Genomic DNA, 19,163 nt, shown 5'->3' with positions numbered 1-19,163 from the left:
TCATGAATATTAATGAAGGATATCCTGAAAACCTGGCAGGATTCTGGCCATTGAGGCCTGGAGTTTGACATCCCTAGTTCTAACAGATGTCACTCGGAACCACATAGTTTCCCTGTAGTCCTTAGCTAGCCATAGTTATTTCTGTGTGCTGTTCTCACCCTGGCGTTCCATACGCTGACCTGAGGTGGGACGATGGTGCGGCAGGGGGGGAGGTGGGGTGTACAGAGAGGGAGTTGGAAGAGGATGGAGCAGAAATAGGGAAAAAAGGTCTCGGATTCTGCACTCGGGCTGAGTCTCAAATTCCTGATGTGATGGGAAAATTCCCTTTTATGAATTAGGATCAGCAAAGAATGCACGTGTTTTTTCCGAGATGGACGTGGCTCTGAAGTGGGTTCGCTCCTCTTTCACCTGCAGGCCAGGGCAACAGAGTGGAAAGCATAATGCTATCCAATGATGGCTGACAGTGATGTGCCGAAAATAGAAACGCTCATGCTTTCCATGAGTATTTCTGCGGTGTATTACATTTCCACTAATAAATGTGTAATAGCTTATTTTAGAAATACCCTCACGGGCCCCGATGGTGGGGAGTGGGGCTGCCTCCAGACCCCCACCCTCATGAGGTTAGTGAGCCCGTGTATATTTAAGTGTCGGGAATGTGCCCAACAATTGAATATGCATGGTGCAGGTGGCTGCGAGTTCCTTGCCTGGACCCCTCCTTCACATCAAAGTACCCCCACTATAAGTGAATCGGGGACTTGCGAGACAGGATTTGCAGGTGCAGGGGCGCACGGGCATTCTGCACCCACAGATGGTTTAACAGTGACACCATTCTGTTTTACCTCTGAAAGACCTGCTTGTGCAGAACATTTCTTCCAGACTAGTCAAAACTCCTTTACCACATGACCATGGCTAGTGGTCACTGTGCTGCTTTTTCTTCATGCATGTGAAACATATGTTTTCCCTTTCATCTATCTGTGTGAGAAATCCCGGTTACCCACCACCTGCATACATTCACTGGTATGTTGCAGTGCAGCATCACTCGACACGTGGGAGTGCCCGGGCCAGTGATGAAGGCCGACTCTTGCTAGAGGTCATGCGTAGAGCGGGGTATGTGACAGCTGAGCAGTCAGCTGTGAAGTCTGGGGCTCCACTTCCGGCCGAGCTCAGGTGTCAATTAAAAAGATACGCTGTGAGAATACTTGCAGGGTTTAATTAATAGCAGGACACAGGAACAGGTGCGGGAAGTGCTCTACAGACCGGAAATGCACTTATTGTTGTCAGATGATTTATCACCTACCCAATCACTCATTAGCAGCAGATTCGTCGTGGCACGCGTGCCCCTGAAAGGCCGATGTGCCAGTCACTTTTCTAAAGCCATTGATTGGATCATGGGGGGTTTCTGTTGCCAGGTAATGTCGGCGCTGCTCTAAAGTTCATGCTATAATGTCGTGACATGTCTAAGCAGCTGGGGGCAATTGCCCTGGCTCATTAGGCGCCGCCTTTTCAGCCAGGCGGCTTCCTTCCTACTTACTTCGACCTTCCTTCTCACAGGCGGGCAGCCAATCAGGATCAGGTTCACATGACACAGGATGCAGGGGACCCTGCTTGCAATATTAGACGCGGGCTTCATTATTTCCAATTCATTACTAGGAGATATTAAATCACTGCATAAGAGTGAATATACTTTTGGATCCTTTTTTAATCCCCTGCTGATTGCCAAGGGCTGCATCACATAATCTATTTTTGGTGGTGTTCAATTTCTTTTACTTGCTGGTAAATTCAGAGCAGGGGATCACATAACATGTATGTTTAAGTACTTTTGCTGAGATTATTTCATGTTTGATTCTCAGACGTCTACAATCCACTAGATCGCAGGCGAGAGAGGTGCACACGCTTCATCGCGGCCTCTGACTCAGGGACTATGCCAGCTTATGGCAGCAAATACCATACACATATGCTCAGTATCCTCAGTCTACACTTGCAGTAAATACTTAGAACATGTTCACGGCATCCTCACTCTACACTGCCAGTAAGTACTTAGAACATGTTCACGGCATCCTCGCTCTACACTGCCAGTGCATACGTAGAACATGTTCACGGCATCCTCACTCTACACTGCCAGTAAATACATACATCATGTTCACGGGAACCTCACTCTATACTGCCAGTAAACACCTAGAACATGTCACAGCATCCTCACTCTACACTGTCAGTAAATACCTAGAACATGTTCATGGCATCCTCACTCTACACTGCCAGCAAACACCTAGAACATGTAACGGCATCCTCACTCTACACTGCCAGTAAATACCTAGAACATGTTCACGGCATCCTCACTTTACACTGCCAGTAAATACCTAGAACATGTTCATGGCATCCTCACTCTACACTGCCATACATACCTAGAACATGTTCACGGTATCCTCACTCTACACTGCCAGTAAATACCTAGAACATATTCACAGCATCCTCACTCTACACTGCGAGTAAGTACTTAGAATATGTTCACGGCATCCTCACACTACACTGCCAGTAAATACCTAGAACGTGTTCACTGCATCCTCACTCTACACTGCCAGTAAATACCTAGAACATGTTCACGGCAGCCTCACTCTACACTGCCAGTATGTTCACGGCATCCTCACTGTACACTGCCAGTATGTTCACTGCATCCTCACTCTACACTGCCAGTAAATACCTAGAACATGGTCACGGCATCCTCACTCTACACTGCCAGTATGTTCACGGCATCCTCACTCTACACCTCGCGAAGATGATAACGATCCTCCCTCTATACTGCTTGTAAGTATCTTGCACGAATGCTTGCTGTCTTTACTGTATGCTTCAGTAAATACCATAGATATGTGTTCATGATCCTCACTCTACTAGGCCTGCAAATACCCTACACGTATGCTTAGTATCCCCATTGTACACTACCAATAAATACTCACTCTACAGTGGCAGTAAATATCCTACACATCTGCTTAGTATCCTCACTTCACACTGCCTTAAATGCCTTGAGCATATGCTCAGTATCCTCTCTTTACACTGCTGGTAAATACCTTGCACATGTGCTTGGTATCTTCACTCGACACTGCCAGGTAATACCCTGAACATGCACTTAGTATTCTTACTATACAGTGCCAATAGATGTCCTACAGGTACGCTTAGTATCCTCGCTGGACACTGCCAGGACATTCTCTGACCATGGTCTTGGTATCTTGACTTTACACAGCCAGTAAATACCGAGAGCGTGCCCTTGGTATTCTTACTCTACAGTGCCAATAAATAACCTGCAGGTAAGCTTAGTATCTTTACTCTACACAGCCAGTAAATACCTTGAGCATGTACTCAGTAGCCTCGCTCTACACTGTCAGTAAATGCCTTGAGCATGTGCTTAGTATCCTCGCCCTACACTGCTGTAAATACCTTGCACATACGTTTGGTATCTTCGCTCGACACTGCCAGGAAATACTGTGCTAAGTGTCCTCAGGCTTCGCTCGCAGCCTCCAACAAACTGTGTTATGCGGCGATCAGCTTGAATGAGAGACTGTGAGCTATTTCCTTACATTGGGCCTCATTACGACCCTGGCGGTAAGGGGTTTACGCCAGCGTTAGCTGCGCCGACCCCTTACCGCCAATTACGAGGTCCCTTAGCGCCATGGAGGTTTTAACACCCGCTTTTAGCGGGTGTTAAAATCCATGGCGCTAAGGGACCATGGAGTTAATTACGCCACCGTAATTTACGGTGGCGTAATTAACGCCTTCCCCACTCCCATTATGCCCTATGGGGCAAAAATGGGAATGGGGAAGGGTAAATGGGGATTGGGGACTTACCGCCCCGCCAAGGTCGGAATGGGGCGGTAAGTCCGCCAACCACCATGGCGTAAACGTAGTTTACGCCATGGTGGTAAAGTCACGGCCCAGGCGGTAACTTACCGCCTGGGTCGTAATGAGGCCCATTATGTCTTGCAGACAATGTTCTAGGCGAGGTCATGAATATTATTTTACTTAAATATAATTCCTTTTTGATAATATCACACAATATCTTCTAAAATGGACTAATTTGGCACCGATTGCAGGACCCACTGGTAGGTAGCCTTCTCTAAACAGGGCAAGGCAAGCTGCGGTGGAGTCTCTATTTGTAGATAATGGTCCACCAATGCGGGCGTTGCTTCTTATTATAGAAAGGATGTATTGCTAATGGAGGAATCTCCAGTGGTTTTGTGTAGCTGGAAATGACATTGTACTAATGGAGTGAATGCAGTTACAGTAGCTTAACAGCCCATCAATGGTCACTTGTAAAGGAGCTTTGAGTAATTTCATTAAACATTCATAATGCCATCATTTCGAGCAATGAAGTGCTCAGTAACATTATTTCTCATTCAATATCTGAACAGGCATACTCCCCAAGTGTTAGGGGGCACAGAGTGCCAGCGGATGCTGCTTGCGCACACTGCTTGACCACATCATTTCCCGACTGAAAATGTCCATCTTAAAGAGTGATCTAAAAATGTGGAAACACTTTATGATAAAATCCCGCAACCGCTACATCCACTCACCCAAACCTAACCATGACCATTCAAGTGTGCTCTGCACTTTCCTTCTCATATATTGCACATACCACTGGCCTAGCTCCATAAAGTGGCATAACCCTGCACCATTAATTGTGGCAGAAGCCATCGGGGCCTCAATGGCAAAAACCTTGCACTGTTGCCCAACATTTGCACCAGGGCCAACATCGTCCTGGTGCGAATTGTTGCAATGCATTTTGGACATGGCCAGTTTTTGCTCCAGTGACAAGATTGTACAAAATAGCAAAGCCTTGGTGAAAAGTATGTCATACGGTACCAAGTGCTGTGCACACAAAAACGGTATGGTGTGTATGGTGCAATTGAAAGCAGAACGTGGCGGGATGTGGGGGATGGTCCTGAGCCAGAACCAGCCACTTGTCAGAGTGCACATATTTACACCTTAAGACATGTGGCCACGAAGTGATTTGCCAAGAAACACACAGCTTCTGGTCAACTGCTGAAGCCAAGAATGGACCCTACGACCACAGGCTTCATGTTCAGGAGATCAGCTTTGGGACCACTCCTCCTTCCTTAGTCAATTACTTGCAGTGTTATACACGTGCACTCCTCACATCAACGCCACGATTGACCTCCCTCTGATTTAGAAAATAAGGATAGTGCGTTCATTGGCAAACAGGTCCTGTCCCTCATGTGTTCACAACCTTAACTGTCCAGTGTGAGATCACATTCCCATAGTATACTTGCTGAATGTGGTCTTTCTAGACCCTCCTAATAAGTCAAATGCTGGGCCATGAAGTATTCACCTGTATGGGGCATCCCTGGACATGGAACGCCTAGAAAAGACTGCATGATGGTTAAATAGCTCCACAAGTATTCTTCACTGTTTACCTCATTCTATCCATGCCACAAGCAGTAATGTGCAGGGCGCGATCAACGCAGCCCTGCATGCAGAAGGAGAGACATGTGGTCTCTTGTCCCCCTTTGCACTGGTATGTCACGGCTACCCATCCTGTGCATGAATACGCATGGTGCAGGAGTGGGTGATCAGCGGTTCCATCCATAGGAGAAGAACGAAGAGGATTTTGGGAAAATCTACATGCTTTGCCTCCGATAAGGCGGTAAATCTATAATGATATGGAGCCTCTGAGATTTCGACATGCATTGACAGTCTAGTGCATGCGGCAATCAGAGTAACACATCTACCAAGCTCATCCTGAGGCCCTAGTGGGCTTTGCTTCCAAAATGCACTGGATTTAAATGGAAAGGCTTCACTGTATGAATGTGACATTAGCACATGTGGGGACAATGCCATATCCAAATACCCAACTTAACATCTGCATTTGTGCACTGGAGAGTCTGTGCCGCAGTGCACCAAATAAACTCAGAGAGGTGTTTCACTTAGCTCATACTTAGACCTGCTAATATTCGGGTGATGGGGGGTGCTTGTGGCATTTGGCTCACGCATCACTCTTGGGGTGAGATACTTGTTTCTGTGGTTACCCGTGGCTACACCCACAGAACCCATTATGCAGCATGTTGTCCTTTTAATTTTTAAAAAGCTCTCATTGGTCCGCCCTAATTGTTTTTCTACTGTTTCTATCATGAATTGAGGAGGGTTATTATTCAAGGGGAAACAGCCCTCTGCTGCGCAAGCCCCTGTCCAGGACACTGCACAAGCAGTGTGGCATGTTGTATGTAAGCAATAAGCGCCAAGCACGGAAGCTCTACTGGCCAGATATGTAGGGTGACCAGATTTTCAAAACAAAAAACCGGGACGGCCAACAACATAAAAGAGGGACTACCCCATTGCAGCCGACCAATTACCGCCCCTCCCCCAACACGCCCCCACAACCACCCCCCAACCATATTTCCAGCACTTCTCCTTTCTATAAACTGTATATAATCTCATTTGTGCAGCTTTGTCTGTGAATCGTGGCATGTTAATTCAAAAAGAGCATTAGCTCTAATTGATATTACATGGCTTGTTGTACAATAATTTCCACGCCAGTCTCTGTGGCACAGTCAGTAAGTGTTCTGACTTGTGCCTGAGAGGTTGGGGGTTTGAGCCAAACCTCCAACTACAAAATTGTGAAAGTGTTGTGAAAAATAATTATGGTTTTAATTACCGTAGCCCCCCAAACATGCAAACCCCAGACGGGGTTTCAAAAATGAAAAAACTCCCGGGACACCGGGACGGAGGGTGATTTCCCCGGACTGTCCCGGGAACCCCGGATGTCTGGTCACCCTACAGATATGGACTAAGCCCGAGTGATGCATGGTTCTTAATAAAGCCACGGCACTGGTGTTTGTATTTTGTTTATTTGTATAGCGCACCTAGCCCGGGGACATCTGGGCGCATAATCATATTGATGCAGGGGAAGGACGTCCCCTCCGAGGTGCCTATACGCTATTATTGTCCGGCGATTGTAAGGGCTCATGCGCTCATGCCTGACTGTTCTCCTAAGTCACGTGGCAAGTATCTCAGTGCTGGTCATCAAGAGAAGGCATGAGGATGCATCAATAATTTAGAGAACTGGAGTCGCATTGGGGAATATGGTTTAGACTTTGCAATATGCATGCGTCGCTCTGCATCATACGCAAGCATTAAATGGTCATGCATTTTTAGAAAACACTGTAATATCATGTATTCCGGTATAAGGAATTCAGTCATTTCAATCCATTTCAGCTGATTTAAATCTGAGCACTATATTTGCATTTTCATTGTGACTCCTAAGTGCTGGCCATTGTTGCAATGTATCTATCAATATGGGTTTCAGATACTTTGTGCTTTAGCGGTACCAAGATCTTTATCGTTCAGGCACAGATCGGATGTGTATGGTTTGGCTGTGGCACAATTGTTTGTGACCGAATTGACTGTGGTCAATTTGGCTGCAAATCCAATTTCGCAGCGGCCAAATCTGCCCACACCAAAAAAAAAACACTCCCCCACCCACCCCCTACTTACCTTTTTGCCATCCGCTCATCTTCTAACCCTATGGCGTTGGATCAGTCCCTCCTACGCTAGTTGGATCTGATGCCGCAGGGACCACTTTTCTTTTTTTTTTTTCTTTTTTTTTTTTTTTCTCTCCCTGTCCCCCACCTCCAAACCTGAAGAATCGGGGGACACCCCCGCTACCCCTTAAAGCCATCACTAACAAACATGTTTGGTAGTGATTACCCAAACTGATTGTTTACAAACGATCGAATGGTACTGGCCAAGTTCGACCAGATTTCCCATACGATCATTTGTAAACAATCAATTTGGGTAATACCAACAGATCATATCATATATTTAAGGTGGAAGGTTTGGTTATGGTTTGCAAGAATAAAGATGTTGCAGTTATCCAGGTGTACATCCTTTGTGGCGATACTTCTGAAATTAACAGCATTGACAACGAACAAGGGAATTCTGCAAAAAATAATGTTTTTGTAAATTTCTGAACAAGAAACTCATTCAAGTGCCACACCCAGTGACCCAAAGTGTGCGGTCGGAGGGAGGGCTGAAAAGCTGGAAAAGGAAGATGTCAACCCGGGCCAAAAGCCTGGTCAGAAAAGCACAGAAAGTAGTTACACTACTCAGATCCTCACACCTTCCAAAGATGCCATCTAGCAGTATATGGCAGTAGAAGAAGCATAGAGCACCCAGGCCAGGTGATGTCAGAGGTCAGTGGTATTAAAAACTCTCAAAACACCCCCATCAGCCACTCACAGAAACAAAGAAGAGACTTCCCGCTGGGTCTTGCTGCTACGGAACCACAGTGAAATTGGTATTTTCTAGACTGCACACAACACAACAAAGCACAAATACACATATTCATATATATATATATTCTTTTGAGTATAGCAAGTAGTTTAAGTAACATGATTGTGCACTTTAGCTGATTAGAAAACATATGCATACATTTAGTGAAGATGGTGAGTTCACAGTGTACACACACTCCACCATTTTTATCGACATATAACCGGGAGCTGATGAAGCATGACACCAACATCGTATGCATACATTTTGTCTACAAATCTTATTGAAATGTATGCCAAGCTTGATGCGGTGGACACACACACGCACACACACATTCTTAGCTGCAGCTGTAGATTACAATTGTATCCAATTTAATCTACAAATCGTATTGAAACGTATAACACACACACACACACACACACACATTCTTAGCTGCAGCTGTAGATTACAATTGTATCCAATTTAATCTACAAATCGTATTGAAGTGTATGCCACGTTCTTATCTCCAGGTGTGCATTAAAATCATATCCACTTGTGAGTGCCAGCTGACCGTTGTTATACCCTTGTAAGCTTATTATAGAAAAGCCAGCCCTTAACAGACTGCACAATAATGCGAGTGGAGGTCCCAGACGGAGGTCATTCTCCTTATGCCTTCTTACGCTGCACCGCGTGATTCTCACACTCTGAGAACATGTGGAAACACTCTTAGAAGCAGCATACAATTACTCGTCTGGGCTCCATTAGCATGCAAAGTAACACCAAGCACGGGGCAGTTATAACTTAAGACATACAGTCAAATGACAGAGGCCCATAATTACTAGAGGATATTTTCACTTATCCATAGAAATTGCAACATTTATAAATGCAACTGTGTGTATAGTTATGTTAACATAGTCCACCTTATATGGTAACGCCATGCTGTAAATTAGGCATTTAACTGAAACTTCCTTTCCTCTTGTGTTGTAGTTTTACCGTCCGCGTGTGTGCAGCTGTCACTGGTGTGGGTGTCCCAGACACAATAGGTAAGAGCTGGTCATGTTTGTTTAAATGTTTCATGTTATGGAAACCACATGGGCAACTGTGTAGCATGCGTTCATACACGGTTCTCCTTCATTACAATTCTCTCGCTAACTTGAAAGCGACAAAACCCAGGATAGACCCGAAAAAAAGGTGTTGTTGAATTAAACGCATAGTTGTTGGCTGAACACGTAGTTACATTGATATCCAAAGGTTTTCGAAAATCTGTGCAAGTTATACAAAATGTAATTATGACCAATGTGGCCGTGCAAATAGCGCACATAGGAGGCTGATTCACAAACACTATTGCGTACAATGTGACTTGTGTACGATTCATATGCACCCGCCTCGATTATTGCAACGCCCTTTACCTGGGATCTTCCAAGGCCACCACCAGCAAACTACAAACTCTCCAGAACAACGCTTTTAGAGCAGCTCTGGGCATCTCCAGAAGAGAACATATTACAGGACTTAGCCAACAGAACAACTGGCTCTCCACCAGAGATAAAATTCTCTTAAAAATGGCATCACTCACTTACAAATCTCTTACTAATGCTGCTCCAACCTACCTGATTAATAGATTCCACAGACAGTCCTCCATAAGACCCGTTAGAACTGCATATAAAGACTGCCTATCCGTGCCCATCTACAAACGTGCCACCATAGGGGGCAACAGCTTCCCGGTGAAAGCAGCCAAACTGTGGAACTCCTTGCCCCCAAATCTCAGAATGGACCTGCCCTATCAGAACTTCCGATCCAAGGTAGTTTCATGGCTGAAAACGGAGGTTCACTAAGACAACTAAATGCCTAGTCTCTCCCTTTCGCGCTACCCGCACACATTGTATCCACGTGTGCCTACCTGTTTACATGTATATAATGCCTGTCTGCCTCTTTGCTGCTATGTATATAATATTGGTTTACCTCATTGTCATTATGTATATTCTATGATTATTGTAACTAAGCTTCTTGTAAACTAAAATTCTTGTAAAGGCTGCGCCCTGATACCTCTGGGTACGCTTGCGCATTATAAATAATAAAACAAACAAACAAACAAACAAGCCAGGAATTTTCATTGAATCGGCCACAGTTCGTCTCTTCACCTCGGACCTTTGACAAAGGCAATTTTATCTGATTATGATAGCAGAAAGTAAGGGCATGAATTAGGCTATCGCCACCAAGGCCATTCATGATTTCTGATTGCTGTCGTTGGCCAAACAGTCTTTGTAAATTCTTTTAGTATTCACAAACCTCAATGTTTAAGTAATTAATTCTGTATTTCAGAAAACATCTCATGGAGGAGTCTATTCCAGTCTCCATTTATTTTCATTAGAGCTTTTACAAAGATTTTATTTTGAAGACAGTAGACACCCAATTGTATGTTTGTTAGCACCAGTAATGTAACCCTGCTAGATTGTAAGCCTAATGTGCTGTAGCTGCATTGTAAGCCTAATTTACCCACCAGGATCGTAAGCCTAACGTACTCCTGCGGGATCATAGGCCTACCATAGCGCATTTGGGTTGTAAGCCTAACAAACCCGAGTGGATTGTATGCCTAATGGCTGGATCGTTAACCTAATGCACCCCGACTGGATCGTAAGCTTAAAATACCCCAGGTGCATTATAAACCTAATGTACCCCGGCAGGATCGCAAGCCTAAAATACACTGGCTGGATCGTAAGACTAACATACCCCCGGTGGGTTGTAAGCCTAATGTGCCCCAGCTGGATCATAAATATAATTATAATTGTTCTTTTAAAACACGTTTAATACCAGAGATTGGTTTCTAAGCGCGGGATTGTGATTCAAACCTTTGTTACGCTGTGTTGTGTTGCTTCCAAGAGAAGCTTGTTGCCCCTGAGCTATCCCCCCTGAGCATAAGTCTAATATACCCTGGTTGGATTCTAATCTTAACGTAACATGCCTGAATCGTAAGCCTAACGTACCCTGGCTGGATCATAAGTTTAACATACCCCAGGTGCATTATAAACCTAATGTATCCCGGCAGGATCACAACTTAACGTGCACTGGCTGGATCGTAAGTCTTTCTGGCATCATCTTCCTCTCACCCACTGAATATCTGGACCCCTGGGGGTACAATGATGTTGCAAATTAGAGCAACAACTTAATCTACTCACAACCTACCTTCCCCTCAGGCAGGGGTGTTGCTAGGTCTGGAAAAGATCTGGGGCTATGCTAATCTTGGGACTGTTGGGACTGTGGGCTAGTTAGCCTTTTTGGTTGAAACCCCTCAGCTTCTATCTGGGGCTACAACCAAAAGACCTGGGGCTACAGCCCTCTCAGCCCCCCTAGTAACGTCTCTGCCCTCGGAGCAATCCTGGCGCAGACACTCTAATACAGACCTAAGTGTGTCTCTGTTATCCAGTTGCTCCTGTTAGCAGGAGGAGAAGAAATACCTGTTATTTCCACTGGTTGGAAAGTGTTTGGAGCTAGATTATGTAAACCATGCCCTTGTGCAAAAAATTGACAAAGGAATGTATCACCAATTAGGCTGCTTTTATTGTAGGGAATGGAGGAAAGAGGTTTTGCCCAAGTCCGTATAATCTACTTTTCTTATATTATCTTTCTCGAGATTGTAATTGGGCTCATGAGTGGAAAACCTAGTGCAGCTGTACCCCAATCAGGCGTAGACCCTCTAATAGGTGTGGATACAAATGGACCTGAAGCTTCTCAAGCACAGGCAGTTGTCTCACAGACATGGCTGTTGCTCCAAGCAAAGAGAACACATAAGGGTGATCTGCCATCTTCGAGTCGGTTTGGCCTTCTGTCATGGCCATTCAGACTCCAGAACGGTGCCACCTGTGGATGTTACTGCTGAGATTCCCTGTCTCTGGGAGTCCTCGTCCCACTGGTCTGATCACAAGCTTTCTCGTCCCGGTCTGCAGTGTATCCCATGAACCAAGCTCGCGTCCTTGTCCCTCGCTGCTAGGAAGTTTCCATTGTGGATCATCTGCAGGTTTCAGGGGCCAGCAAACATGGGGCTGTGCCAGTCTTACAATGCTCCCTCTATTTTCCCTGTCTGCCTTCAGGCTATAAATTGGGGACCAAGATGGGGGTCCCTATGTGTTTTGGGGGACACAGTACACGTGGCTAGGGACGAGACTGAAGCTTTGTGGGATCCTCCATACGCCACTTCGAGGGGCCGGCACAGTTCCCAGATCTGTATCCCTAGCCACTACAGACAGACTCCATCACAGGGGTTACACATGGGCACATCCAATGGGGTTCAAGCGCAATGCAAGTGGATGGGTGCAGAGGACGTTTGCAAATACATATGCTGTGTGACTACAACAGATGAAGGATGCCATTGCTGTTGCTATGCAGACACACCAACCCCACTAAATTGTTTTTCACACTGTGTCTAATATATATTGTTTGCTGGAAATGACACGTGCATTTGAGTATTAAATGGCGGTGTGTTAGTTGTCCATTTAAAAGTAATTTGAATCAGAACGTTAGGAATAACAATGATTGTGAAACAGACATCTGTGCATTATCTAAATACTGAATGGTGATTATAAGTAATACTATAGAGCTGTTGCATAGCACTTAATCTCAGATACTCTTGAGTATGTGTTGGTGTAATGTGTTGGTGTATACCTGTGTGTGTGTGTGTGTGTATACACAGGCCACAGTAAACTTCTTCTTCTTCTTCTTCTTAATTATCGGAAGCGTGGGCGGACCCACGCAGGCGCTTCCCCATCCTATAGGATGATGTGCACCGTACCCACTAATTATTATTTGGCTCCATTTAAGCTCACAACTCCTCCCACCTCCCCGTCTGCCTCACAAAATCCAACATCACACTATTCCTCCTCCTGCCTCTCTCCCCATCACCTCCCAGTATAATCCTCTCACTCAGCTCAGCCACACCCAACGCAGTCAACCGAACCCTCATCAATTCTCTCTCCGTAACATGTCTTTCACATCTAATCAAAAAATGTCCCACCGTTTCAGGCACCCCACACACCGCACAGTCCCTTGATTCACGCTTCCCTATTCGAAATAGACAGTCATTCAGCCCCACATGACCTATCCTCAACCGATTCAGCATCACCTCCTCCCCCTCCTCCATTCTGAACTCCCTGCATCCACCTTCACCGACACTTTCCCACGAACACCGAACATCCACCTGCCCTTCACCCCATTCACCCACCTTTCCTGCCACTCATCCAGGACCCGTCTCATCATCACAGCCTTCACCTCATCCACACTCAAAGGCAACCTCACATCAATCGCTCCCCTCCTCATACCCTCACCCGCCGCCAGATCCACCAACTCATTTCCCAAAATGCCACTGTGACTGGGAACCCACGCCAACTCCAAATCCATACCCCCGCGCACACACAGATCAATCTTCATCCTAATGTCCAAAATCACATCCTTCCTATCACCATCCCCTGCCACAATCGCCTGTAACCCACTCAATGAATCTGAGAACACCACCACTTTCTCATACCCCAACTCATACACCCTGTCAATCACCTATGCAATCGCCACCAACTCAGCCGTACAAATAGACAAATCATTCGTCAGTCGTCCTATTTTATACTCCCCAATGCTTTCTAGATAATACGCCATTCCCACTCTCCCAGACATAGGATCCTTTGAACCATCCGTAAACACCTTGTATCCTTCCTTTCCTGCCACATACTCCTGACCCAAAGCTTTGATCTCACCCCGCATACCTCTCTTCTTCGATACCACATTCGCCAACTCCAAACACACCTTTGGAGATCTCATCATCCACCTCGGCCTTCTCTCCAAATCCGTATCTGTCACAATCATCAAATCACCCACACCCCACTGCACTCCCTTCTCCCACATGTGAAACCCAAAAGTGCCCCCCTTCCTCCTCCACCGATCCCTGTAATAGTCAAACCTCCAATTATACTTCAAACATTCACGCACCGGATGAGCCACACTCTTCGCACTACACTTCACCCACCATCTCATATTTAACGCATCCCTCCTCAACCCCAATGGCATCTCTCCCACAAGCACCTGAACCGCATTCACTGGGGAGGACCTCATCACACCCGAACACACTCTCAATGCCCTCGCCTGTACTCTATCTAACCGCAACTTCTGACTCGACGTATAACCCACTGACACCTGACACCCAAAATCCATCACACTCAAAATCAACCCCTTATACAACATTCGTAAACACTTCTGTTGCGCACCCCATTCTTTCCCAGTCACCGCCCTCAACAAATTCATCCTGCGTTTACACTTATCCGCCACACCAGCCACAGTAAACTAAAGGAGCTCTTACAGACAGCATTCTACAAACCTAGACCCAGCTTGCATCGTAGCATTACCAGACTTGCCGATCCTATCCACACAAATGCTGTTTCTTTCCATTTTCAGGGATCTGCAATCTTCCTCTTTGTGTTGCACATGTATATGTCTATATAGTAAACTGGGCAGGGTACGCTAAAGTAGCTCTTACAACCAACATTCTACACCCCTACACTGAAAGTATAGAGTAGCCTAAACATTTTTAAAAATGGCTGTTCCTATCCACACTGATGCTGTATTGCTCATTTATCAGGGAACTACAAGCTTCTTCTTTGTGTGGCACATCACATGTTTACATTTCTCAGCTGGTTTAGCATGGAACTGAGGGGGAGAAAATGTACTGTTGCTTTTGGTGTCACAGAAGGCACAGAGAGCAGCTGCCAAGTTTAGGATCAAGTGCGGGGTTCTTCTGATGCCTTTTCTGACACTTTCCTAAGATGTTACGAAGCTGTGTAATACAAATTGTAAATGTAAGATCACAATACAGTCAAACACCCCACATACTTCAGATGGACATCCCAACACCCTCTCTCCTCCTTCCTCACTACTCTAGTGTAAATATCTGTTAATGGGTGTGGAGGTACATTACCTGGCTCCAGGACACACCTGTGGGGATCAGCTCACTCTGTAAATATATGCTAATCCATAACAGTCCTTCCTTACCTTTTGAAGGACAGCACTTAAAATCTGGTTGTGGCATGAGTAAGGAATTCCCCCAGAGGCCCTTAGCTAGCAAGGGGCCACAGAAACGGCAAGCTCGAGATTACAGCATTATTGGAAAGGCAATCATATTCACCCTCCCCAAACCCATTGTCTTTTACTGCTACCATGCTGCTTTTCACCACCATGCAGCAGTCACACCTTCCAGTCCCCAGGCAAGGTGCTGCCGATATGTTTGAGGAATCCACACTCACCTTCCATCATTTCTGCTCCTCGTTTCACCATTTAGAATCCCCTCATGGTTACTGCATCATTCTGATACTGAAGACGTAATGCTGCATCAAAACCTGGTGAGTTGTGGATGTTGGTGGTGGGGAGGGATTTCCTTTTAGATTGTTTGTGAAGAGATTGGGGCTTGTGGGAGACAGCAGGTTAGACTTTTGGGTGAAATAAGCAGGAATTTGACCTCTTCCCTGACCAATGCCTGACATACACCTCACTAAAATCTTGCACTGTCCTCAATGGGCAAAAGTCCCAGCAGGCCACTGAGCTTAGTTTCTGAGCATATGAGAGTGAGGTTTGAGGCAATACCCAGTCAGCTAACCAGCATACTAAGGAAGGTAAAATGGGAGACTGCAGCCCTCAACTTTTAAGCTGCCCTTCCACTGAACCATAACTTCTTGCCTCCCATAAGCCTTAGCTGGTTTTGGTAATGTCTGAGTTTTCACACATCCCCTTTCTCCTATTTGCCAACTCGCAAATGCTTGTTTTTGTTCCTCATGGTGCACAATGTATCTATTAGAGAGAGAGAGAGAGAGAGAGGTGGAATTGTGAGAAAGAGAAATGGAACCTGTCTGCAAATGGCAAATGGTAGGAGTGTAGGGTTGCATCCTGTTTTGTCTAGTAAGGCCTGCTCCCACCTTCCCTGACTAACATATTCCCCTCTAAGATCTCCTACCACCTTACACTACACTCAGTAACCCTAGACAGATGGACACCACATGCCTAGCTGATAGCACATCAACATTAACCGAGCCACAACTACACTCTTCACTTTTGCTCTGTCGCACTCTCTCACTTAAAAAGCTAACCCGATCTAAAGCGCTGTAGTCTGCCAGATCTTGGGCTCTTCCCTATGGATAATACACTACCAAGTATTTTCAGCCAAACCAATAGAAAGCAGATTGGTACTCAGGAACAAGGGCCTTACAACCTGTATCCATCAACACCACAGGTCACATCTGCCTTTCCCACTGCCCCACTAATGAATCGCACACCCCACCAAGGCTGCAATTAGTGGCAGCACTGTACAAGACTACTTACATTACATTAAGCTTCTCAGCACTCTTGTAAAAGGTGTGATTATTACTCAATGGTATTAATGTATCACCCGCTGAAGGACAAAGTGTTGAGTAGAGCTTTCAAGATACAATTCTTTGAATGAAGGTTGTATGCAGATCCAAATCTTGAGGGGAACACTTTTATCGCTGATCTGTATCACACAGCTTGACAATAACAAGGGAAATGCTTAGAGAATATGAAATTCAGCATGACTTTTCCTTTCTTTTAACCAATGAAAACTAAAACACTTTAAACAAAATTCTGATATTACACTATCATGCCCAAGTTATCAGCAACTTTCATCAAACATTTGGCTCTGAGCACCCTAATTTCAAAAAATATTCCGACAATAGTGCCATGACAGCTAGGCCTCTCGAGGGTCATACATGGCCCTGTTCTGAAGTCTCAAAGGACTGACACCATATGGCTGTTGCCAGATCAAGGAATGAAACTAGTATTTCATATTTTTGTAAAAAAGGAAAATAAGTGAATCTTTGAATTTTACATATGATATCATATTTTCCTGAATATTATTTGATAGGAGCGTCGTAGCAACTTACCTTTTTCTTAAAATTGTATAGTGTAAAAAATTGTATCAGCTGAATGTAAAACAATATTTTTATGGTATACTTTTTATTTTCCAAGTTATCCAAATGTAGATATTTTTGCACACAAAAGTCGCACATCAGTGATTCATATCCTAGTGTCTGTGCTGGCTAGTCAGATATTATGAGATGGGAATATAATTAATAGAGTTTAAGGAATAGAGTGGAAGTATTAGAGAATGAAATGCAAACATCTTGCCAAATGCACCTCAAATGTCATGCCGAGATCAGACTAGTATCATTTGATTCACCTGAGTGAGAGCACTCTGGCAAACTAATTAGTAACGTAATCAAATGTGAGGAACATAATGCTTTACAAAATCACAACTGTTTAATGTAAAATATCCCAGGTAACATCACATTAAATGGGAGGGAAACTAGTTTAGAATGCTACCCACCTTGGATTGTCCTCTTTATTAATATGCCCAGTGAGTACAAAGAGGGTGGCTTACTGTGATGGCACTTTTGGAACACTCTCCAATCACATAGAGTGACAAATTAAATTAGAGAAATGATACACACCTCTAAATGGAGTAGTCGTTCATCTATAAAACTCTAAACCCCAGATTTCAGATGTCAGACTAACAAGAAGAAGGGATAGAAAGAAGAAGTGACAACAGAAAGGAACATAGAATAGCTTAATTTCTTCATTTCCCTTGGACTCATCTTGGATTGCTGGCAGAGCATTGTGACAGATGCTGTCCTGAAGTGTGACCCGAGACTTTTTTCAGTGTACAAAGAAGCTGCAAGGCCCAATGCTGAAAGTGGGGAAATAGGCTGGGGAGAGGAGCTGATCCATCTTGCTGACTGATGACCACATGTTACTAGAGAGGGAGAATTGAACCAGTCCTTGAGAGGGTGCCCTCAAGTCTATGAGACAGCCAAAAGGAATTCCTATGCGATTTAATTGCCATGGTGTAATATAATTCTGAAGGGAGGTATAGTCGGGAATAGATCAATTCACAGCCATTCTGATTGTGAAAGTATGGCTACATGCTCAGAGCTAAACAATATTTCACTTTGCATATGTCTTGGCAAATAATGAAGTAGACGTTATTCGCTGGTTATATCACTGAACAGAGTAGGTTCTGAAAGGCTCAAGGGAAAGGGAAAAGGACTTTTAACTACCACACATTTTTATGACTTTAAGTTGCTCATTGAAAAGTGACAAAAATATACAATTCATACACGTAAATGCAACAGAAACACCATTGAATGGAATCTACCAACATGCGTGTTAAATAGACATTTTTCTTTTTGCAAGTGATTTACATGCCGGAATGTCTAGTAGCCTGTCTTTAAAATTGGGTTTTCAAAAATGCTGTTGAAACACTGACATATCCATTGAAAAAAGAGGTATTCATTTTTCATAAATGAAAAGTATAGAGATTCAGATCAGCAGGAATTGTCTGATTTAATTTTGTTTTATATAAAATGAAAGCTTTATCCTGAAACCTCATTCACTTTACAACCTCAGGGTAAATGTGCATATGGTGGCGTGTGTGCTTTTAAACGTATATATCCAAGTTTAATTAAGCAATATGACCCTCGCGACGGGGACATTACTGACTCAGGTAATGCCCTGGGGCCCATAGTTATAGGCCCGAGTGAAGCGAGGGCCTTAACAAAGACCCCAGGGCATTACCTAAGTCGGTAATGACCTCGCCGCGAGGGTCATATTGCTATTAGTACCCTGGCCCGCATTATGTGCGTGACCGGGGCACTAAATGCATTTTTTTCTGTCCCGAAATGCTGCAGACAGAAAAAAAAAAAGAAACGACCAAGAAAATGGCCGCCATGGAAAGGGAAAATGGAGTCAGTTTTCCCTTTCTTTGGCAGCCATCGGGAGCAGACGCGCTGGGAACACAATTGTTCCCAGCGCGCCCATTCCCGAAAAAGGATCAAAAAGAAGGTAAGTAGGCTTGGGAGGGCTGGAGTGGGACA

At 44.8% G+C, this 19,163-nt stretch overlaps 1 protein-coding gene across 1 annotated transcript in view; it reads left to right on the top strand.

Moving 5' to 3' along the window:
- Positions 1–19,163, top strand: part of ITGA8 (integrin subunit alpha 8) — a 791,003-nt gene that overhangs the window by 385,601 nt on the left and 386,239 nt on the right. The window contains exon 16 of the mRNA XM_069648404.1: positions 9,241–9,296. Coding sequence (XP_069504505.1) covers positions 9,241–9,296 — 56 coding nt within the window. The remainder of the gene's footprint in view (positions 1–9,240; positions 9,297–19,163) is intronic.

This window comes from Ambystoma mexicanum, chromosome 2q, assembly GCF_040938575.1.
Source record: "Ambystoma mexicanum isolate Mex_15411 chromosome 2q, UKY_AmexF1_1, whole genome shotgun sequence".
Taxonomy (NCBI): domain Eukaryota; kingdom Metazoa; phylum Chordata; class Amphibia; order Caudata; family Ambystomatidae; genus Ambystoma; species Ambystoma mexicanum.
This window is presented reverse-complemented; position numbering and strand designations above follow the sequence as displayed.